The sequence below is a fragment of the Chaetodon auriga genome, chromosome 4, assembly GCF_051107435.1.
Source record: "Chaetodon auriga isolate fChaAug3 chromosome 4, fChaAug3.hap1, whole genome shotgun sequence".
In the NCBI taxonomy this organism is placed as follows: domain Eukaryota; kingdom Metazoa; phylum Chordata; class Actinopteri; order Chaetodontiformes; family Chaetodontidae; genus Chaetodon; species Chaetodon auriga.
Genome location: NC_135077.1, coordinates 19,138,226 through 19,161,999, shown reverse-complemented (window position 1 = coordinate 19,161,999; position 23,774 = coordinate 19,138,226). Strand labels below are relative to the sequence as shown.

The 23,774-nt window shown below is 44.0% G+C and overlaps 2 protein-coding genes across 3 annotated transcripts; one reads left to right on the top strand and one right to left on the bottom strand.

Moving 5' to 3' along the window:
* The first annotated feature begins 515 nt into the window (after positions 1-515).
* On the top strand, positions 516-3,061 carry tma16 (translation machinery associated 16 homolog). Its single transcript, XM_076728489.1, has 7 exons — positions 516-577; positions 692-795; positions 1,241-1,278; positions 1,386-1,470; positions 1,587-1,735; positions 1,831-1,873; positions 2,277-3,061. The coding sequence occupies exons 1-7, from the start codon at positions 575-577 to the stop codon at positions 2,449-2,451; spliced, it is 597 nt and encodes a 198-aa protein (XP_076584604.1). The 5' UTR covers positions 516-574; the 3' UTR covers positions 2,452-3,061.
* On the bottom strand, positions 2,619-19,324 carry marchf1 (membrane-associated ring finger (C3HC4) 1). Of its 2 annotated transcripts, XM_076728487.1 has the most exons (8): positions 16,677-19,324; positions 8,944-8,994; positions 7,907-7,980; positions 6,342-7,154; positions 6,005-6,185; positions 5,713-5,857; positions 4,258-4,302; positions 2,619-4,162 (listed from the first exon to the last, which is right to left on the bottom strand). In XM_076728487.1, the coding sequence occupies exons 1-8, from the start codon at positions 16,761-16,763 to the stop codon at positions 3,840-3,842; spliced, it is 1,719 nt and encodes a 572-aa protein (XP_076584602.1). In that variant the 5' UTR covers positions 16,764-19,324; the 3' UTR covers positions 2,619-3,839. The 2 variants fall into 2 exon arrangements, with proteins under 2 accessions (XP_076584602.1, XP_076584603.1); XM_076728488.1 differs by lacking the exon at positions 4,258-4,302 and having other exon boundaries at positions 16,677-19,323.
* Positions 19,325-23,774: the final 4,450 nt, after the last annotated feature.

The following is a 23,774-nucleotide window of genomic DNA, read 5'->3' as shown; positions in this document are numbered from 1 at the left end:
ATTTATAGCAGAAATATCATGATTTGCAAATTACTTTGACAAGAGACAGCCAATATCCAAACAGCCTCAGTGGTGACCATCCGTGGGAGAGAGACTGGGATCACATGTGATCCAGTAGGATTACATTTTCTTTTCTTTTTTTTTAAACTTTGTGTCTTTATCAAAGCCATATGAAACTTCGATTTGGTAGAAATATACCGACAGCTAAAAACAAGGGCAACAAAGCCGAACAAAGAAAAGTAAAATAAACTATCGTGTATATATAGATAAATTAAGAAGATAAAGAATCAATGAACAACAACATGCAGTGTCTAGAGGAACTGTTTTTGTAAATTATATAAAACGTCATAAGTTTGGTTGTGTTAGATTTTATTTAAATAATATCATCTTAATTTAACCTAACAGTTCAAGTTTAATCGCTTTCGCGAAGTGTTTGTTGATGTGAGACGCTCCTGAAAACAGGAACCATTTGATTTTCTCTGTAACACAATCGGACAGAATTTGACGACGGAACCATCCACTTCCGGTCTGGTTGTCAACACAGAAGGGGAGCGCGTGTCTGCAGCCTGGAAAAATGGTAAGGCTGGTGGACAGTGAGTGATTTTAACCACCGGATAAATGATTTTTAGGCTGATTTAAAAGGTTTTTGGTCGTTTTATCGTCTGATTTTGTCTTTTTTTTTGTTTTTCAGCCGAAGGCTCAGAAAGGAAAAGCCGCGGAGAAAGTTGTTCATCCGTACAGCAGGAAAGCGGCTTACCTGAACCGAGAAGAAATCCGACTGAAGAAGAAGGAAAGGTGAGCACGAAAGAAAACCCAGAGACAGGTGCAGCACGTTAACTACGTGTGATGTACAAATACTTCAAAACTGAAGTATCTGCTTTGCAAACAACAGCTACAGCACAGTTTTTTGATGCTACTTTATAGGAAATGTTGTACTTCGTACTCCGCTATATTTATTTGACAGATGGAGTTTTACATAAAAAATATCACATATGATAATATATCAGTCATGGAGGGTTACATAGGTTTTTTCTGCAGCATGAGTACTTTTACTGGTAATGGAGTATTATTACATATTGGTACTTTTTCCAACTCTGTTTACAGTACAGTGTGGCTGTCAGTGAGCACACTTTTGAATTAATTACGGGCTGAAATATGAAACAAATGCTCAGATATAGCTTAATGTACTGTGTTGTAGGCTCGTAGTACTTTCACTTAATTGGTTTCTCTGACGCTGCAGGCAGAAGACAGACAAGGCAGTCCGTCTGAGTGGCATCGGTAAGCTCGTCTGTCATTCGTGTCATTGATACTCGCTGGCTCTGACGACCAAATCACTGTCCATGAAACAACATCTCTTCCTATCGTTTGTCTGTCTCGACCCTCAGGTGAGAAGCTGCTATGGTTTCAGGGACAGCTGGACTCAGAAAAGACCGTTTACACCAGGAGAGACGCCTGTGACATCATTGAGAGGTCAAAGATGGGATTCATGTCCATTTAGTGTTTGTCACTCATCAGTTTTCAGTTTGAAATGCATCAAAATATTTGCACGGAAAACAAGAAAAGTGTGTTGTCTTGTGTATGGGCAGGTACCTCCAAAGGTTCGATTCTGAACTCGAGCAGATTGAGCTGATGAACGGGATCAAAGGTCGACAGGGTCGTCTCCACGGCGCCAGAGAGGCCGTCATCAAACAGACCATTGAGCGAGAGAGAGCGCAGTATGAGGGCAACGGATTTGGTGAGTCCTCATAGTATGAATATACACACACTCACACACATATAATGCTGCATACATGCACACAACCACATGATCCTGTGGTTTGTCCTCTGCAGAGATCCCAGACATCATCAATGCAAAGAATCTGAAAACGTTCAGGTGAGTGGATACGATTTAGAGCTCCTTTCTACAGTTTCTGTTGGCCAGAATTATTCAGCTTTCATGATTTCACAAAACATGATCATCAGACTGTGCACAAAGTCTGGAAAGTTTGGAAAATGCTTAATTTGAACTGTTTTTCAGGTTGGGAATATGCTTGAATTTGAGTGTTCTCCTTGAAAAATGCTTGATTTTCAGCAGAATCTGAAATCACTTCATCATTTAAACCAAAAATCTTTAAATGTTTGAAATGAAATGATCTCACCTTCATATTTGTTTGCATCCTGGAGTTGAAATGAGTCAGCGTTAAATAATTTTTAAAAGATGTATGAACCCTGGATCATGCACATTAAGATGAGTCTTGATTGTCTTTGACTCTGAGCTGCATTTGTTGGTTCTGCAGGGAGTGGACCGGTGATCTGAAGAAACTTCCAAATATTAAACTGCGGAACGTGTCGAGCAAAGGTTTGGACACAAAGACTCAAGAAGAGGAGAAACATGAGGCTGAAGACGATGATGAAGGTGATTTGGATGGTGAGCAGCTGGATGACACGGCGCTGATGTCGGATTCAAACTGAGGCGTCCATTCAGGAACACAGCGGACCCCCTCAGCAAAGACTTTTTATAGACGTGACGTGTGTTTGTGTGTTTGTGTGGGAAAGATGCTGCTACTCCATCACTGTCCAGAGGGGGGCGCCAAACTCTGAGGAGTGGAAAAGTTGCTCAGTAACTTCACACCAGCCTGTGAGGGGTTCTACATTCATTGTTTATTGCACAAACAAATATTGTTGTCACCTGAATATCCCATTTTATCCAATCAGAAATAGAAAAAAGGTTTTGACGAAGATGTTGAGTGCTCTCATGTTTTAAGACGCAGAGAAAATCAAATTTTCCGTGACGTGACCGTGACACTGGTAAAAAACCAAATTCAAGCTGTACAAAAGTGGACACGTGTAAACAGCAGTCGCCTCTCGTAGAGCGAGCGGTCAGTCGCTCGCACAGTGAGTCCAACGTGAAAACATGAACGGACGACAGCCACGAAAGCTGTGGTTACATCGCTGTGTAAATCATGGGACCACGCAAACTGTCCAGACATTCGGGACAGCTGGAACACTTGAGATTTTACTATTTGAAGAAATACTCAAAACTTTTCTATGACGGTGAATAAATTCAGCTTTTTCAAAAACATCACATGACATAAACATTCTGTTTAAATACTCGTTTCTCTACTTATCACATCTGACTCTTTGGTGTCTGCAGACCTGACTGTCCAGAAGGGGATTTAAGGCCTCAGTATGCTTCAAACAGAGCGCTTATTGGATCGTCTAACAGCATGAAACCCGTCCACGTCCACTCCGGGTTGGCCAGATGTGCGGAGGTGTGAGACCAGGCAGGGTATGAACTCCGTTCCTCAAGCTGCTCTTTTCCATTCTTCACGCTGCTGCCTCCATCTACGAAGAGAGGCCGTCCCAAAGTGTGCGACTCAGCGACTGCCATGTGTCTGTGACGCCATGAAGATGTCGTCTGAGGTTTGTTTGAAGCATACTGAGAGCTTTGAAAGCGTCCACAGGGGGTTCACACCTTTAACTCGTGTCAGTGCAGTTTGAGAAAGTGCATACAGGGATAAAACTCAATGTACCACGAAACTAAAGTCTTTACAAACCTCTCCTGCTGATGGCTTTGGTTTCCTTTACATCTCATCACCTCTTTTCCTCGTTTCCTGTCCTGCCACACTCTTCCTCGCTGCGCACACTAACGTCACTGCAGCCCTTCTGCCTTTCGGTTCTCAGTGGCCGCTGAAGGACTGTAAATCTGTCCGTTACATCTCAAGATCAGTCATCACAGGAGCTGAGATGAACAACACTAAAACACTGTACGAGTGGAAACCACACCGCGCTCACGCCGGCAGGTGTTGTCGGATGAGTCGGGTGTGATTCGGGACTCTTCTGAGCGGGAGGAGGATCGGTCAGACGGGGTTCTGCGCCGGCGCCACCGCGGCCTCCACTGACATGTCCGAGTCCATCTGTGCCTCTGGCGCCAGGGCAGGGGCCGGACTGACCGGCACCTCGGCAGCTTCGTGCCTGCCGTTGGTCAGAGCGCTGGGCCGGGCCTGAGAGTTGTGCAGGCCTTTCTCGGGGCAGTTCTGCACGGTGATGATGCGGTTGAAGGCCTTGAGGCGGCGCCACAGCTGCAGGTAGACTTTACACTGGATGTACATGAAGATGAGGCCGCCCGTGAAGCCGATGGCCACCACGATCAGCTTGGTCCAGAAGGGCCACTCCAGCACACCTGAGGACGCGCACACACAAACACAGAGCGGCTGTAAGCGAACCTGCAGGACGCGTCACGGACCATGATGGCGGTGTGTGCAGAGCTGTGCTTACCATTTGGCGAATAGTACTTCAGAAGAGAAAATCTCCAAAAATCCTCTGCAATCAAGAGTGAGTGTAATTTCTCTTTATAATCTCTGAATAAACATATTCTACGCTATTATTTATCATACAATAAATATATATTAATGTTTATCAATATATATATTTATGAAGTGCTTTGAACACACTGCAGCTGACCTTCGGTCCTACAGTATGAGAATGATACTACAGATACACTATGATCACAGCACGACACACCACACCATCACCGAACACAACAAAGATCCAACAGAAGTACGGAGGGTCTACTTTCACCTGAACGATGGTGGGAACTGACACTCAGAGGAGGTGGAAGCTGATGTGTGAATCACACACGACACTCAAAAGATCACACTGGTGGTTTGAGATCTTCTGCAGATTATTATTTGCAGTCAGCCTTCAAAGGACCTTTATTTTTTCTCAAACGTATGATTTCATGTCTGATAATGAAACGACGAGCACTGAACACAGCGCCGGTGAATTCTTGACCTTGTGATGAAACTCAGTTCGACTGTTTCACGATGTTCGTATTTGCTCTTGGTTTCTTTCTGGGTTTCATTCTTGAACAAAAACAGTAGCTCTGATTTTTTTTTCCTTTTCACCGTCCTCCTCTGCATTGCAATGTGATGATAATAAATCACGTGATTATGCCACGATGCAAAAACATGCGTCAGGGTTCACTTTGATGAATCATCTCTGTCAAAAGAATTTTAAGTCTTGCAAGCGAGAATATTTTCCAACCAATAACTGCCCGAAAAATGGGAAATTTGTCAAAAATGTGGTAACGTTTACACAATTTGTTTCATGAGCTGATACATGAAATACCCCCAGTTTAGCTCAACACCCTGACTGCAGGTTCCAACATTATCATAAACAATACTTCTTTGTATGTATCAGGATGTGAAATGAGGTAAAAGCACTGATTAACTTGACGTGGATGTATGTGCAGTCCTTCAGAGTCTTCAGTCTGGAGCTAAACCTCTAATGTGCAGAGGGACACTTGGGGATGACCATCACAGAAAGATTGTAATCTGGGAGACTGATTCTGTACAACACACACACACTTTTCACTAGATTTAGAGAAACCACAAGAATAATGAGCAAGTACACAGGAAAACTTCAAAATCACCAGAGTCAGACAGCTGTGAATATCAGTGAACAGTTGGGGTTTTTGACCACTAGGGGCGCTACAGTGCTTTAATAGTTCTATATCTCTGTGTTTTACCAGCATGATGATGCACATGTGCAGACGGGATGTGAGTAATAGATATGCACAGTCCATCTGACATTTTATATAATGGAAAAACTGCACAGCAAGTACTTATTGTGCACTATCCGTTTTAGTGCAGCCGCCCTGCACTCTAAAGGTTGAATATTTCACTCTGCCTGTCTCTGGTGTGTGAGAGGGAGCTGAGGGAACACACTGACCATTCTTCCCGAGTCTGATCTCCTCCGCGGTTCTCCTGACCAGAACGTAGACTGACCACAACATACACGCTATTGCTATGAGGTGAAACAACACCGAACAGAAGATCTTCCTCCTCTCGCTCTTCGACATGTGTAGCCTCTCCCACTGGAGGACAGAGGGACAGACACAGAGCGGCAGTGAGACACAATATTGGTTGAAGGGAGAGAGGAACGGTGTTCATTATTAGAGCCTCGCACAGGAGTGCACCCCAGCTCACAGCTCTGAATGAGATTGATGTGTGTGTGCGCCTACCTTGCGTAAAGGTTTGAGCTTCGTCTCCATCACAAAGTCGAACTTGCAGAGTTCACAGCAGCGAGTGTCTGAGGATTTGATCCACTGGTTGAGACAGGCCTGGTGGACGAAGCTCAGGCTCCCCGTGCAGCGACAAGGCATTATCAGCGGACACTCGTCATCCCCCTCACAGTGGCAGATCCTAAACACACACACACACACACACACACACACACACGTCAGAACAGATGATGCTTTCTGAGGATCCTGTGCATCATGACTCAGAGAAATCCCCCTTCTGGTCGACAAAGTAACCTTCGGCCCGATACTGACAGATGATTGGTGTGCACACACTAACCTGCAGACCTCCATCTCAGAGTCATCAGAGCAGGGCCGTGGTGTGCTCCCGTTCACGCCGCAGTGTGTCTGCAGTGTGGGCACTGACATGTCCCCGCCCCCTGACCCCTTCTCCTGGTATCTCTTGGTGATGAGCTCCTCGCCGTCCTCTGCCAACGAGGAGCTTCCTCCTGGGCTGCATGACTTGTAGCCCTTCTCCTTATCTCTGCTCGGCGAGCCTTCCCTCTGTGAAACGTTGCCGTCTCGCTTCATCGAGGCTCTGCTGCTGTGCCGCTTCTTGAGGCCGCCGCCGTCCTCCACCGGAGGCTGGTTCTCCTTCCCTTCGTCCGAGCCCACTGATTGGAGCTCCATGACCTCTGCTTTGTCTTCCCCTCTCTTGCCCCCGTTCGGCCCTTCCCTCTCTCGGCTGCTTCCGCTGCGGCGGCGCACTCTCCGGGCTTTCTCTTTGCTCCAGCTGCGGGCCTCGCGCCATGCCTCATCCTCGGAGGTGGAGTCTGACTGGGGGGCCCCCGCGCAGCGGAGGCGAGGTGGGAGCTCCCTCCGGTTCTTGGCAGAGCGCTCCCTCTTCTCACCCCGCTCGCTGCGGTCGGAGCTGAGGCTGCGGTCGGTCTGCTCCTGCTTGCCGTTGGTCTCCACGCAGTCGAGGCCGGTGCAGCTGCTCCTCTTGCGGCGGTGACGGCGCTTCACGTGCTTCTTCTGGGCCTGAGCTGATGAGCCCAGAGCTGTGCTGGTGACCGTCATCACAGAGGTGTGTGTGTGCTTGTTGTGTTGTGATTCAGAAGCATCCTCCTCTAAACGGGTAAGCTGACCAGAGCTGAACACACACAAACACACACAGATGGAGGTATGTAAAAATAAGATGAAAGGAGATGGAGAAGTCACGAACATGATGGTAACAAGACAAATGAGCTGAAACTTGAAGGGTCAGTTCACCCAAATTCCAACACAGATTTTCTCAGTTACCTTCTGTGCAGGTATGCAGAGTGTTTGTTTGTTTTGAGATATCTGTATCTGAGATTTCTGCATTCACCTTTAAACCATGGAGGTGAAAAGGGTTTCATCATCCCACAAACTATTTTTCCGTAAATGATGTGAAAAACAGTAAGTTAAGTGTTCCAAGAAACTCCCACCAGCTTCTGCCTTGACTGAAAATGATGTTGGCGGGACAGATATGACACTCACTACGGCGAGGTTCAGGTGACTCGTCAGAGACAGACAATGAGACGTGAATAAAACTGAATCATGAAGTGGGAAAAAACAGCAATTTGGTCTGATTGGTCAGGACAGGAGGTTATGAAAATGGAATGATTTGAGCACAACACAACACAACTGTCCATGCTGCCATCAAACACAGCGTGACGACCACCAGTGGATATAATAAGAGGAGGAATCCCATTTGTGCAATCAGCCATCTCCCTCTCATTGGCTGTGCTGTGGGAGCATTGTTGTAATTGCGTTCATTCCCTCAGGGTACGGCAGACCGCGCTAACTGAAGATGTCTGCAGATATTCAGTCTGTCCTGGTGACAGTAATTCTGGCTCACACTCAAAGCGTCAGCTGTCTTACCTGCATATGTCCTGAGACGATGGGGTGATTGACGTTCGCGATGCTGTAGTTAGTCCTGCTGTAGAATTGCTGGCCTGAAACAACAAAAATTCAAATTAGTTTCCACACAATCGATGTAATCTGGATGATAAATCAGAAACATGAATCATCTTTAAGCTGCATCAGTTGATTTTTTGGCCGTGGGGGGTTAAAGAAGGCAAAATAAGCCGACAAACCACAGCCCTGACATGTTACGGCCTTATCAAGGTGTCACTGTTTCTGTGTTTCTGGTCAACTCTTAGATTTTCACACTGACGTTCAAAAGTTTGGAATCACCTGATGTTTTTCTTCCTCTCTCTGCAGGCTGCTCAGTGGTCAGACTGAATCGCTTTAAGCCGTCAGTCCATAGTAGGCCCAGCTGATATTTCCTGATCCAATTGCAGTAGTGCTAACCCTCGACCGACCTTCTATTTCTGTTTTGAGGTTTTAAGAATAGCTTTGCTGAAGCAACACGGCCGTTAATTCCACCTTGTTACAGGCTTTATTGTGCACTTGACACTGAAACGGGAGCCTGTTCCTATTTAAAACTGCGCAGATTTTAATGCTAAGCTAACCATTTCTTTTACCAGTGACTGCTTATATTTATTTCACTGTTGCCCAGATGTACCTTTCCCTCTTTCAGTCTAATTGTCCATTATCTCATTAGGTCATCTTTACAACAGTTTGTAACTTCATGGGTTTATTTTCTACCTGTGGAGCTACAGGTGATGACCCTCTGAGGCTTTACTACAAGAGGCAACCCTTCCACATTACACCCAGACATCTGATTCACAATTAATATGACCAACTATTAATTAGAGGAGCTTAAAGCATCGTTTAGTGTTTAGAGTCATACAGCAGTGTGTGCTCAGAGCGACCTCGTATTGATTTGTTAGTCACACTTCTAGCATTAGCACATTCTGGCACATCACGCTCGGCCTGGGTGAAGGATGCTACCACACCCTCTGAACTGTGACCTTGACTTGGGCCCTTTAAGCTCTCTGATATTCAGCAGTTACCTTGGAGATGTTACTGGATCGACTCCCTGAGCGGCCGGGGGCCTTCCTCCCCTGCAGGGAGGAGGAGAGACAGAAAATCGTTAGAAACACAGAGGAGCGTGTGATGCTTTAATGGCACCTGAGTGGCCGGAGGACATGAAATATGACATCAACAAGACACTAAAGCAGAAGCTCGCTCATCTCAGTGCTGCAGAGCTGCAACTAACAGCTGTGTTCATGATGTTTCCAAATCTAATTATAATATTATAAAACAGGAAAAGAAGGAAATCTTCCGTTCTTGGCTATTACCTTCCCGTCAATCCTCTAATTGCTCAATTGACTGATTGTTTCAGCTCTAATCTGCTGTCAGTTTCATTTTGTTCACAGATTTCCACGTTCTCCTGTAAAGGATACAGTTCACATGTTTTGTCTTGTTAAAGCTAAAGTTAAATAGATTCGACAAGCTAAACGCTTCAACCTAATAAAAATAAAAACATCATAATTACACTATGCAGCCTTTAACGTCATCAGCATGGTTCTATATTATTCAGTGTTGGCTGGTTCTGTGCTGATTGGTTAAAATCCAGCGTCAGGAGTCATGCGTGGACACGTGTCCTTGTTTTTTCATTGTGGCCAGCGCTAAAGCCAGACAATCCAATTACCTGGCCGTCCTGCTAAGTGTACGAGATGCTGCTCTGCAATGTGTCTCTATTTAAAGCAAACTAATAGCACTTTTTCGAGAACTTCCTAGAGCGCTGATTGCCTGAACTCAACTGTTAGACCTTGAACTCAACACTCAGACATCTGTGGCCTCATTCACTGCCTGCAGCACCTTACACAAGATTCAGGTGCTGCGCAGGAGCTGCCGGGTATTAACGCTGGTAAACCACCGCGGACAAAAAATATCTTCCCCGGTATTTGAATCACGTGTTTCCCCAAGTTATTTTCCAGACTCTCAAACCAGATCAGCTTACAGGTGGGCGATACATGCAGTTAGTTACATCCATTTAAAGCATGACATAATACATTTTTTAATTTATTCCTGACAAATCAAAGTAGTTAGTCACACTGATGCAAAAATCTAATTAAAATCCCACTTTGCCATAAATCAGTCTTCATCATTTATATCTAACTTTGGCCAAAATGACTCATCACACCTACAGATTTTAAAGGGAATTTTATTAAACGGCAAAATCTCTTAAAGCAGACAAATTCATATCATCCGACTGCATATATTCATATCATCACATCACCCACATCAGTTCAGCTGCCTCTCTGTGTTCATCTTAAAACATGAAATAAATGGATGCAGGCTGAAAGCTCCAGTTAGAAACCACCAGATTTATCAAGCACACATACACTGTGTGGAGAAACTGAACTCAGAAATCTCAGATGAAACACTCATCTCACAAATCATCTTTTCCCACATCACCATTTTCAGCTGGCTCTCCTCCCAGGCTGCACTGTTGATGTAACGGGCAGCCAGGTGCATTATGGGATTAAAACCATCTTGTCCAAGATAGTGGGAACACACCTTCAGCCTCAGCTGCCTTTACTGAATATGCACTGGATTTTGAATGAGGTATGTGTGAAAATTAGTCAGGAACACACACACACACACACACACACACACACTGATCATGCCATGGAACAAGCAAGGTGAGCTGTGCTGTTGTGTGAGTGGGCAGTGGAAAATGAACTGAGTAAAAGTTAAAGTGATGTGTGATGATGATATATCCCCTGGAGGAGGACGTCATTTAACAGATAAAGGGTGTTATTTGAATGTTCTTATTTCCAGTAAATCACATGAGATGGCCGACACCACAAACACAACTGTGGGTCTCTCAGGGCGTTCTGACTGTTTCCTGTCTGTGGGAAAGGTCTTTAAAAAACAGATCAAATCTACCTCAGGCCGACCTGACGCTCACTGTGGTTCGAATCATTACTCATTACACTGTTACACTGATGCCACCCCTGCCTGGGTTTTGTTTTCCTGACTCAAATAGTCATTAAAGATGTGTGTATGCATACATACAGGACTGTGACATACAGAGGTTTACTTTTCTAAACAGAATCTCGTACTTTGAAAAATTCACTATCATTTTTTAGAGGTGGATTTCAGCATCTGAGGTGTCATTTTCTCACTTTTCTTTCTCCTTTAGAACTATTATTATTAGGTTTGTCTCTCGTCTATAATTTGTACGTTCAATTTAAAGAAAAGAAGGTGTAAACAGGACTTTGCACTTTTCAGTTCAGACCAGAACAGGGACTATTTTCGGCCCTGAATTAATACGTATGTGTGTTTACGACAGCAGGACAGCGTATGCGGGATTGACTCAAAATAAACTGCAGTTCATCGTAGTGAGCAAACATGTCATCCAGAGCAGCGGTGTGGCTCACTGCGAATGCACTGAAGGTCTACGGCAGGAAGAAATATGATATATAAGGCTTTGACTATGCACATGATAACAGTAGGATCAATTCACTGCCTGCATCTTGTGATGGGATCTGTTGACTAATAACATCTATTAAAGTACTCCACAGCCCTGATGGCAGTCTGACGCCTGCTTACATGGAATATATGTTAGAGGTGTGTTTGTAAAATTGTGGTATTTATGTGTATAGTACATCCAGTATAGATCTTATAGGTTTAGCGGTGTGAGAATTACAAGCTCATGCAGAATATTCAGTTCAAAGTTGATGTTTGTAACATCTCATGTGGGTGGCTTCTTTATATTTTTTAGACTTGACATATAAAAAGCAAACCACAGCTCGGGTGTACCAACCCACACATAGACACAGTTGTGGGTACACTCACGCTAATCAGGGAAATAAATAAGAGAGACACCAACAAGTAGAGGACTGCATTGTCTAAGCTGATCAAGGGATTTGCCGATCGCCAGGTTTAAATCAGTAGTCCTGCGTGGAGTCAAAGCAAACTCTCTGCAACCTCCTCTGGGCGTTAAGAGGCCGTGGACACATGTACTGGGCCTTAGGCGCATGTTTGTGATGTTTGGTATTTCAACAGCACAGATCAGCTCTTCATTATGAGTCATAAAACAGACTGCCAATAAATCTCATATCATTTCTCCTGACTTCCATAATGTGGTTAAAGAAGGTTGATTAAAATAAGATGTCTTCAGTCATGTGGCCAGCAGTTGTGCCTGTGTGCTCTGCAGGTGAGTTTTCATTAGTCTGAGTTTGCATTTCTGAGAAGGTGCAGGTGCATGGTGGTGCATTCATGTGCTCAGGAGAGTGCCGATCTCCACGTGGCTTACAGTCAAGATTACGGCAAAGATAACAAAAGCAGGGATTTATTCATCTCTTATCATACCTGACTTTAGTTAATCATATCAATCTGGAATTCATATGTGGATGCTCCGGGACAAGATGAGGCCAAACTTTTCTTTGGATTTTTGAGCCACAGCAAAGGCCAGAATGTGGACTTTTAACAGAAGCATATAACTTGCTGCCAATACCAGCCCCTTCAGAGAGAAGAGGAGTCAGCAGTCGATGATGGTGTGAAACAGAGATGTCAATAAAACAGGTTTAACAAAAATTATGGATCACTGCAAATACCAGAGCTCCTCAAGCACACAGTCCTCACACATGGACGACCAAACGCATGTCCCCTCAATGATCAGATAACAAACAATAAACATACATGGAAATGATTACGGGAATAATGAGAACTTGGTGATTTTCATACATTAAAAGCGACCTTGAAAGGTGGGATCTCCACAGCACACCAATCATAACCATACAGTGGCCTGTGGTGGGCTTTTTATAGCAGAATAATAAAACAAAAGTTATTTTGTGTCACCTGTATGAGTGAGTGTCAGACATTAAAGGAGTATTTCACCATTTTTTTCTGAATTAGATGAGAAGACTGCTATCAGTTTCCTTTAGTATAGAGAGATTGGTCTAACAGATGTTTAGCATTGCTAAGCACAAAGACTGAAAGTAGGGGGAAAGAGCTAGTGTTGTTAGCTTGGAAGCTAATACCCTGCATGCCTAAGAATCCCCTGGACTCTGTTCAGTAATAGGAAAGTGAAGGATGTCGCCAACGTTCACATTGTGTTAAAATGACACAATGTTGTTGTTGGAAGGCCCCTTCCACAGAGCCAGACTGGCCATTTCCCCCCCTTTCCAGTCTTTGTGCCAAGCTAAGCTAAACACAACCGAGTGCTCCTTCAAGTGAAACAGCAGCTGAACTTGCCACCCATGCGCTACTTCCCTGCCAGACAACACCAAGTGTGTTCAAACAGGCTTCGACATGATTGCACCAGAGGTAAAGAAGCCATCTGTGAACACTGGATATGCTGGATAATGTTGGTGTCAGTCGAGTCCAGTAGCAAATGAATTAAATCACAAAACAGTGGCTGTGGTGCTGTAATAAAGTCATAGTCTGTCAGTTTGAGCTTGCCAATAACAGACGTTTGCTCAACCGCTGCAGACAAGACAACAAGAAATCCATCAGAAATATCTCAACAGGTAAAGTGAGAGAAGAACAAGAGGAAAGTGTGAATTCAATAGTTTGTAGCAGAAGGAGGAGGACAAGGTTAATACACGGCAGACTGACAGACGCAAGCCGCTGATGTGCTGCAGTGAAAACATGCAACGCCTTTCTCCAACTGTGTGCATTGGTCTGTAGCATCTGTACAGAAGCTGCATCTGTATCATCACCATCATCATCATCATCATCCTCAACTCTTCGGCTCAAAACAAATGAACACGGATACACAACAGAAATATCTAAAAAGGCAAATACACTGCAAGTACACTGGCTCCATCTGTTTAAAGCTTTTCCTCCTCACCTCAAGCAAAGAACCTGCAATGTAACATCCAAAGTATCCTGAGTTCAAACCCCGACAGGTCGAAGTCACAGCAAGTCCCTGCCAGCCTTAAACAGCTGAGGAACACTGCAAGAAGCGTCTCACAGATAGCAGAAGTCGCAGGCTCACAGTAAAACACAACAGCCTCGTATGAGCACAGTTACAGTTAAACGTACAGTTCAGCTGGAATAAAACATCAGAGAAAACATGCGACCGTTGCCTACCTGAGCGCCTGCTCCTCTGCTGACGCTCTCGCTCTGATGCACTGCAGAGACTTTGGTGAGTTTATGTGTGGACATGTGCATGTTTCTGTGGAGGGGATTAAGTGATGTAGCATGGGCTGAGGGCTATATTTTGGTTCTGTACTCTGGCTCAGGGTCAAAAAACACCTACAGCCGCATTTAGACAACCAACCGTGAAGCTGTAGCTGCACTGTTTCTATTTGGTGCAACACGTTTTACAGAATCTCAGCTTGAAAAGAACCAAGAACCAAGAAAGAATCAAAAGTGCTTACACTTGGTTTCTTTACAACATGAAATATTTGTAAGTAAAATAAGAGTCAGACCTCAGTCAGATGAGGAGGCAGAATGTAAGTGTAGTTAGCATCTTTTATTTGTTTATGTTGTTTGTTAGCTTTTGGCTGGCACAGTGTTAGCGGTTGTGAAAAACAAAATATCTGCTTCCATGTTACGGTGTGTTCACATTATCACATTGCTATTAATTAATGATATACCAGAGGTCCAATCAAACTTTGCAGAGAGGTCAATCCTGTCCGTCCGTGATTTTTATACTGCGAGTTGTATCTGTTAATCTTGATTTCCAGCCATGTTTGCCCGGGAACTGGCTCACTGACAGCAGAAGAATTTGCATATTTGATGGTGATTAGCTTTCGAATTTGTGATGTAGCATGTCATGTGTCTGGCTTCCCGGGGATAAGTTTGAAAGGCAAAGACTTCAAGCCAAAGTCAGACATTTCAGGGGACAAAAACATTAAAAAAAAGACATTTTTGAGTGGAGGGGAATTTTAAAGAAGTGAAACGTACACTTGGAGCAGATCTGTGAACATCAGAGTTTGTAGATGGAAGAAAGGACTTACACATGTTTGTTCTTGATCATACCGTTAACATATATTATTATTATATCATTATTGGATGTTTGAAGAACCATATTCGTGTGTTTGAAAGTGAGCTCCTCATCCATAAATTATTCAAATGCTGTACAGTAATTTTTCCAGGAGCAGACAGCCATTGATTTCCATTCTTTTCTCTAAAGAATGGAAATGAACTACCAGAAAATGTAACAATGTAACATTAAGAAAGATTAAAGCAGACGTGGTGTTTACTGTGATGGACCACAGGACTCAGGTCAGTTTCAAGAGTCTGCAAATTGATTTTTACATGAACGGAAGCTAACGGATGCCTGGGGCATCTTATACTTATCCATAAGTCTAAGAGTCTAAGACGATGGTCTTAAAATGAAAGTGAAATTGTTCAACTTTACCCTTCGGCTTTGTAACATTTTAAATATGAATTAAGAGTTCGATTCTAAAAAAACGATCACAATCCAACAACCTACATCATTCAGGAAGCTCACTCAGTGTTTGGGCTCATTATGTTTAGCCTGGATTAACGACAATGTCACGACAATTAACGTCTATCATGGAGATGATCTACACTGCAGTGAGAGCACAGAGCGCACATACAGCCGATGGAACCATCAAAACACTGTGACGGCTCCATCAGCAGGTATTTACTGGATGCATGATCTCAATCTTACTGCTGTGCATTATTGTATCCTCATCCAAAAAATCTCCAAAATAACTAATGATAATTGTAGACCGTGGTGTCACAAAAAACTGCTCTGCAAGACAAGCAGTGTGCATGTGGATGGTCTAAACGTGTACCAAGCAGCTGCCACATCCTGTGCATCTCAAGATCTCAAGCTGAGATCTTTTTCTGTTTTGTTATGTGTTATAATCCAGTAACTGACATGTTTTGTGTCAGTTTTACAGTTTTATGGAAATCCTAATATCGCAGTATCGCTTTCACTTAATTTAAAGAGTTTTGCAAGCTAAAAAAAACCATCTATGTGTCCTAATTGACGTTACAGGAAACATAACTGACAGAACGTCTTTCAAAGGCAGACTTTTGGGTGCAGGTCTTGCGAGTACGGCAGAGCAATGAATAAATGACACTAGAATAAGTGTCAGATATAAGGGTGTGAAACCACTTCAAAGTACACTTAGAAGACGTCAGAGACTACTTCAACTCCTGTTTCTGTACTGATGCATAATGCAGAGTACAAGAGCTTGAACAACAATTAAAAAACACTGCGGTTTATTTTAGTCCATGTCTGGAATCGAGAGAGCAAATACACACAAACCGACTTGGCAACAGCCATACAACCACTTGTATGAATTAGTAATCCCAAAGTCTGTCCACATGCAAGCCTCCCGGCTGTCACAGAAAAACACATAAAGCAAGGTGATGATGTGAGGTGACGCTGTGCGATGTGATGTTTACTGACGTGGTGTGAAGTCAGACACAGCAGAAAACATCAAACCTTAAGTGAGGGAACAGCGATAAAAGGCTGCTGATGTGTGAGCGCCTGAGTGAGGGGAAAAAAAACTGTCAGCTGACTGACACACACACACACACACACACACACACACACACACACACACACACACACACTTGCGTGCACATGCACACACAGCCTCTTCCACAGTCTTAAAGTTCAACGCTCAAGGACCAATTGAATGACTTTGATCTTCTGATAACACCAAGAACAATTCAGGAATCTTCAATCTCTGTCATTTGACCAACTTTATGCCAGTTTTAGGCCTTAACTGTGAAAAATAAAATAAAGCACGCCATCTTAGAGGCGTGAAACACCACAGTTAACAGGTCAGAAACTCACCTCGGTCTTGTCTTTGGAGCGAGGAGCGCTCTTTCCGTTGCTGGCTGTCTCCCTGGCCGGAACCACAGTTATCTGTTGTATTGGCATGCTGCTGTTTCTAGGCAACACTCCGCTGTTACTCCCACAGCATCCCCGGCACGCGGCGCCTTCCCGTCCTCCGATCTGCGTCCGTGCGTCTGATCTGCCGTCCCATCAACGAGTCGTCTCAGGGAAAGGAGACGCTGCTCCAGGATCGCTCGATCCGGATCATTGAGAGCAGCGGGGATGGAATGGGATCAGGTCACCGTGGCAACAAGAAGACAGCGCTGGAGACGGTGGGGTGTGAGGTCGTCATGACGACTGAGAAACTACTCAACAGTGCGCACCACCTCCTCCTCCCCCCTCCTCCTCCTTGACTGCCCTCCTGCTGAGAGAGAGAGACAGACGAAGAGTTGAGATTGAGCTGAGCTGTAAACAAGGAGGCAGGGAAATGTGTGTTGCAGTGATGTGTGTGTGTGTGTGTGTGTGTGTGTGTGTGTGTGTGTGTGTGTGTGTGTGTGTGGGTGTGTGGGTGTCTTTTTTTGGCGGGGCGGAGCCAGGATTCTGCCGTGCTTGCTGGGTAACAAGCATACGGTCCATAAGGATTAGGGCTTAGACTAACCTCAATCTCCTCCTCTGACCACTGGTGCTGCTAATAAGCTTATGCAACTTGTGCACATGGACAGCAGTAACACAAAATCACACACACACACACACACACACACACACACATAATCACAATCACACACACGCACACACGGCCTGATTGTTTAGGGACTCCCTGCTGAGAAACAATGTGTTGACAGATTTAAGACACCTCGTTTCTTCTGTCATGTTCGAGGAATGAAGGCACACCGCTCGTCTGTCCGGCCGTGAAGTGAAAACCCACACAGACCATAAACAGACCATAGCAATGTCCTCATAGAATCTGTGTGGAGGCGTGTGTGTTTGGGTGACTGAGGTGTAATCCTGTTTCAAAATGCCCGAGGACTTGAGGATTATGACTGATATAACGGGAAAATAGGTGACTTCAAGTTATCGGTGAAGAGCAGCGGCTGACTGAGGTGAAGAGGGCAAACAACTCCAGTGGTACATGACATCAAATGTCTCCACAGAGACACGCACAGGGCAGTGACTGTCCATCAGGAGACAAAAAAAAATGAAGGGGCTTCCAAGATGCACAACCAAGATGATTGAATAAATCAGAAAAACCTTTGACCTACTCAGATTTTGAGGTTTCTTTGTTATTAGAGAGTCAACAGTAGAGAGGTGACAGGTGAGTGGGGTGGGAGAATGAGATTCGATGGAACGCAAGCAGACTCTAGAAAGTATTATAAACAGTACTACTACTACTACTACTACTACTACTACTACACGCCTGGGATGTCTGCAGCTGTCCATGCTTGCATCCGTTTGAGAGTATATTCAGGCCTTTAGTTCATAACTGCATGTTAATATTTGTGTCATCCGGTCCACGTTCACCTATAAGGCAGCGAAGATGCTGCTGCAGTGGTGAATCATTGCCAGTCACCAGCAGAACATAAGAGGCCCTGCACACCTTTGCTATAAAACCTGCTCAGGTGATTTCACTCTCCTCAGGATTGTGTGCACTCCCTGACTCTCCTGTTAGCTCTGTAGCACCTCACCAGGGGACAAACCATTCCTGCTTGTTGTACTGATTTGCACACACAGCCCTGTGGTCTCACATAATTCCCTGCAAAGCTAACACCACCTTCACACTGAGCAGAGGTCCAATCAGCCAGTGTGTCTGACCTGTGAGGGCTGGTGTGGCTTTGAGAGTTAGTCTGGTTTTCACCAGTATCTCAGTTTTTTTCAGGGATTTAAGCGGTGTGGTGACAGCAGTTTTCCTGGTTGGAAAATGACTCAAGAAGCTCATCTTCCTGACAGAAAACTTGCAAGAAGATATGCTCCTGCATCTGTTTGCAAGCTTCAGGACTTCCACCGTCTGTTTACGCCGAAAAGCCCAAATGAGGAACTCTATTTAAAAACTCATTTGAGTTGAGCTCGTTATTTCTTTCTCAGTACACTTAATCTCTTTGATGGACATGCGCCCGTGCTTTGGTTGACATCAACATAAACTGTCCTCCTGTCTGCACTCTGCCCATTGTTTTCCACTTCAGTCCCAGGCTGCTGGATATGACACGACCTGCGGTTGTTCGTGCATGTGCTGAATGATTCTCATGAACCTTCTGATAGCTTCTTCTTTACGCTGTTATTCTCTGATTCCTTCGCATAGAGAACATTCAACAGCTTGTTAGCGGCAGCCACACCAGCCCTGTGTGTGCTCAAAGGAGGTGTCCCAGATAAGTCTACCCACCCATATCCTTTTCTCACACACACACACACACACACACACACACAAACACACACACACACACACACACACACACACACACACACACACACACACACACACATCACTGCAATACCACTAAACCACACAAGAAGGAGGAAGTCCAAGCACATTTGCATTGTTGTGTCCAGTTTAGAAAAAGCTGAGTGTCAATTCATCACCACTTGTGGCATCACATGCATCTACGAGCGCATCTGTTTGTGACAGATGTGCTTTCGTGTGTATGCTGATGACACGCTGTAGATGATAAATGGATCTGTTCCACTGAAACTTGACAGCTACCACATCACAGGGGTTGTGGAAAAAAAAAAGCAAAAACAGAAAACCACAAGATCGTTAAACTCCACAGAAAGTTTCTGTTTCAGTGCTGCAAGTGAATGTGCACACCAACACTAAAACCAAACTCTCCAACCATGTAGGCCAAACGCTCCACCTGAGAGCAATCCTAAAACTTAAAAAATGAAGACAAGCATACATTTTGTATGGGGGGGTTTCTACTGGTAAACACACACACACACACACACACACACGCACAGGGCCCATTAATAATTAGGGTTAACATGATCTCTCTTGAACTTGAGAGGGGATGTGTTAGTCTGCTCTTCACAGTTCTTGCAAGTGTGTGACAAAGAGAGAGAGTGTGTGTGTGTGTGTGTGTGTGTGTGTGAGTGTGAGTGTGAGTGTGATGAAGCTGCTGCTGTGTGATGGTCAACATCGAAATGCTCCAGGAACACACTCTGGGTAAGTGTTCAGTCCTCATTTTGCCTGAGTCCCTGATGGGAGGGGATGTCACCTTGGCAGGGCAGCAGATGATCTTACAGATGAGGCGTTCACTGTCGACACACAGCCGTGGCAGCAGGTTTAGATGGCATCTCTTCTGACTGAGCTGGAGGTGCTGACGATCACGTTCTCTCTCCTGGTTTTCGCCCTCTTCACACTTACTGGGATGCTCAATGAGGAATGTGCACACTTGAATGGTACGACTGTAAACACACACACACACACACACACACACACACACACACACACACACACACAAGTGAAATGTCTGACTTTGTTCATTTAGTCACTTCTGATGAGCCGATGTGGAAAACAAAACTCTGCTGGCTGTTAAAGTGTGCACTTTGCACTTGTGGTATCAGTGTATGACATGATTACTGTCACTTCATGCGACTGTTCTGTAGTTTCCAGGTTTTTGGTTTCCAAAGGTTAAAATGTCCCATTTTAGTTTGATTCAACTTTCTGATCATTTTTGGAGGCTGTACCTCATTCGTATAACTATGGTGTGTTTAAAGACACTTCTCAGTATAATGTCATATAACTCTACAGCCTGCACGGCAGATGTCTTACACTGCATTAGTTTTAGAAAACTGACGACTTGGTGTATCGTACTCCATATACTGAAATATACACGTATACTTACAGCACGACAAACTGCAGTCTCAGAACGTACAGTGGAGTTAGATCAAAATGCATCTGAGGCAGAAGCTCTGATATATTCTATCACTGTCGCTCTTTTCAAATTTTTCTAAAGCTATCATGTTTCAGAATGTATTGATAATTGTCCAACAGTTTTGATTTATCAGCCCTCCATAAAATCATCTTTGTTACAAGCTCCCACACTAAGTTTTGAGATTTTATTCCTTTCTGTCTGACATTGCTGTTTATTTCTTGACGATGCCACATGTTTTCATACTACACTTTATTCACTCTTTGAAAGTTTTGCACTGTTGTCACGGCCCCACAGACTATAGCCTCCAAAATGACCACAGAGGTGGATCAACACTGGTCTAAAACAGCTTCAAGAAAATTTAAAAAAAAATCAGTCACCTTCATTTATTACAGCACTGTTATATTCGACTGCATTAGTTTTTGCCCCGTCCGCCTAATAAACTGGCAACTGAGTATATAATATATACACAAAATATTCTGTTTCTGTTCAAAATAGAATAATCTGCTAATGCAATCAACAAAGCCAAAGACTGTGGAATAAACATTACAGAATAAGATCTTAATTTCCTGGACACGGATATTGCAGGGCTCTAATGAATTCACTGCGCTGCCTTTAAATACTGCATTAAAACCCATTTTTTCTTTCAAAAATGACACTTGAAGCAAGAATTCTGGGACAGAGAGAGAGGTGACGGAGGTCATAAAATCAGATGTATTGCAATTTCAGCATATACATACAGTATTTATGCATAAGAAATACTTATAGACCACGTCAAGGTTCTGTCACATTACCATGAAAGAAAATGAACATCTTTAAGCTTGCCTTTTACTTCTGAGCCCTGTAAATACCATCTTTAGATTTAATCATTTCATCACTTTGTGTCTATATTACTGCTTCATGCTGTCTGCTGTATGTAAAGTGGACATACAACATGTGTGTTCTTAAAGTTTAGGTGCAGCAGAGGTTTATTCATGGCTTTGGCCGCAGACATGAACAGACCTCATGCAATCTATGATGTATAGAAGAAGTCAGCTAGTGAATATATACTTCTATCTAACTATATAAAGTGAGTGGAACTGGCCGTGTGCCAGTGTGTGGACTTTCTTATTGCATGAGACTGTGTAAAATCTTGTGCATTGAGGTGTGAAAATCAAAGGAAGTTTAATTTTTTTTCTATCCATTAGGGTCAAAGGCACAACCACAGAGCGAGGAGCAGACTGTGTGACAGATGAGCTTCACGGTGAAGTTTCAGCGGTGACAGCGGCCCCTTCGCTTCCTCTGCGGTGCCTAATGACGACACGTCAGCCAAGGCCTTGTGTTAGTGTGACTGTGTGTTATCAGCTTCCAGAACAAAGTTTAAACGGTGGCCTCTGAACATGTGAGTGGACTTTGTCATCGGATCCGGTCTTACTGGCTTCCAGGATGAGACACAAAGGAGTGGCTTGGATGGTACACAGTATAAAAATGAATAAACAAACTCCTGCTTCCAAGACGCTATCACACGCCTGCCGTCTTTCCTCTTTGAGTGTGTGTGAAGACAAACTGAAGTCCTTTTACTTGGATCTTCGGTCTGGAAATAGCTGCTGCCTTTCTTCCAGTGGTAAGTCTCGAAGCTTTCCTCTTTCTCCTCCTGCTTTTCTTGCTGTACTTCGCTGTTTGATTTTCCCAAAAAAGAAATATGTGTCAAGCAAAGGACACCCGTCACGGACATCGACAGCTCCGACAAGACTTTTCCAAAGAAAGCAAAGGTGCGCTGGCCGGGCGACGGCAAGCCCTCAAACTCTACTGCAGGAGCGCGGCGCCTGAATCGTTCTCGTCAGCGATCACAGGGTGGAGCTCATGTGAATGAACAGATCTCCAGCATCAAGAACAATGTGTGAATCTCAGGCCGTCTGTGTTTGGCCAGTATCTGACACTACAAAGGCTGTGTGAACTGGATAGTTTATTCAAATATTTCAGGCTGTAAGTAATCATAAATAGAGTACGATATGACTGCATGAATAGACTCTGCAATATAATGTGCTTTAAAACTCAGATCTTCACAGATAACAGCAGCACTAGGAAGAGCACTGCAGGCTGACTGAGGAGGATGAGTCATTACAAACAAACAACTAGTAGGACTAACAGACACAAATAAAGAGTATACCACCCCCTAGTGGAGGCCACAGAGTACTTCTTTTATGTATGAAATGCAAAACTGTGGCTTTTGTCCTGACAAAGAAATTTTAAATAAATTGATTTAAGGTTTAAATACATCAGATTGGTTAAGTGGCTCAAACAGTGAACAGGTAAAGTCTGATTATTTGGTCTGATTATCAGGCTACATGTGAAGTTTATCCTCACATACAAGCATGAAACTGGTTTGGTAGCAGGTGTGCAGAAGAGATCCACTCCAGGTTCAGCTCTCTGTGAATTACCTCTCCTCCTACTATATCTCCTGCAGAAAACAACAACAACGCAGTGCGACTGGTTTGATCTTAATGCTGTCAGATGAGGTAACGGCGTGCTTTGTGTTGGGTAGTCGTGTAGATGGACCTGCCGTTCTCTGGCTTTGAGCTGACCTTCATCATCGTGGCCTTCGTCATCTTCTCACTCTTCAGCTTGGCTTCAGTCTGCATCCAACCACGAGAAGGACCTCCAGGTACACACTCGTCCTCGGCTGTCATACACACACACGCACACAAATGTCAGTGTTCCCAACAATGCTCTTTCTCTTCTAGAAAAAAGTGTCCATGAAGCAAAGAAATCACAACCGTTGAAGAGAAAGCAGAGAGTGATCCTCAAGGAAGCTCGACGGAAACCATAAAGAAATCTCTTGATCTGGTCTGATCTGTGTAAATGAATTGAAAACCTCCTATTTTATTATTATTATTTTTAATCAAAGAATGTCACTATGGGACATAGCGTTGATTTTTTCCAACGACAGGGCAACAGTAAACTTGTCCTCCATGAACGGTGCAGCCTCCCTCTGAGCTGATCGCTAACATTTTATACAAATGTGGAGGAAGTCAAGGTTTGATGTTTGTGTGAGTAAACAAACATATCTTAGGTAAGAAAACTGAAAGTGTTCAATCAAATGTGTAATTATTGCTTTAGAGCAGGAAGAATTACATATGTTCACCCAAATATGATGTTCAAATTTGGAGATGCCAAAATCCAGTTTGGCATCCAGTGCTCCAGTATGCTCTTGTTCTAGGACGTAAGTGAAATGCTCGCTCTATAGCCCCATCTGCAGTTTTCACCAGGAATCACA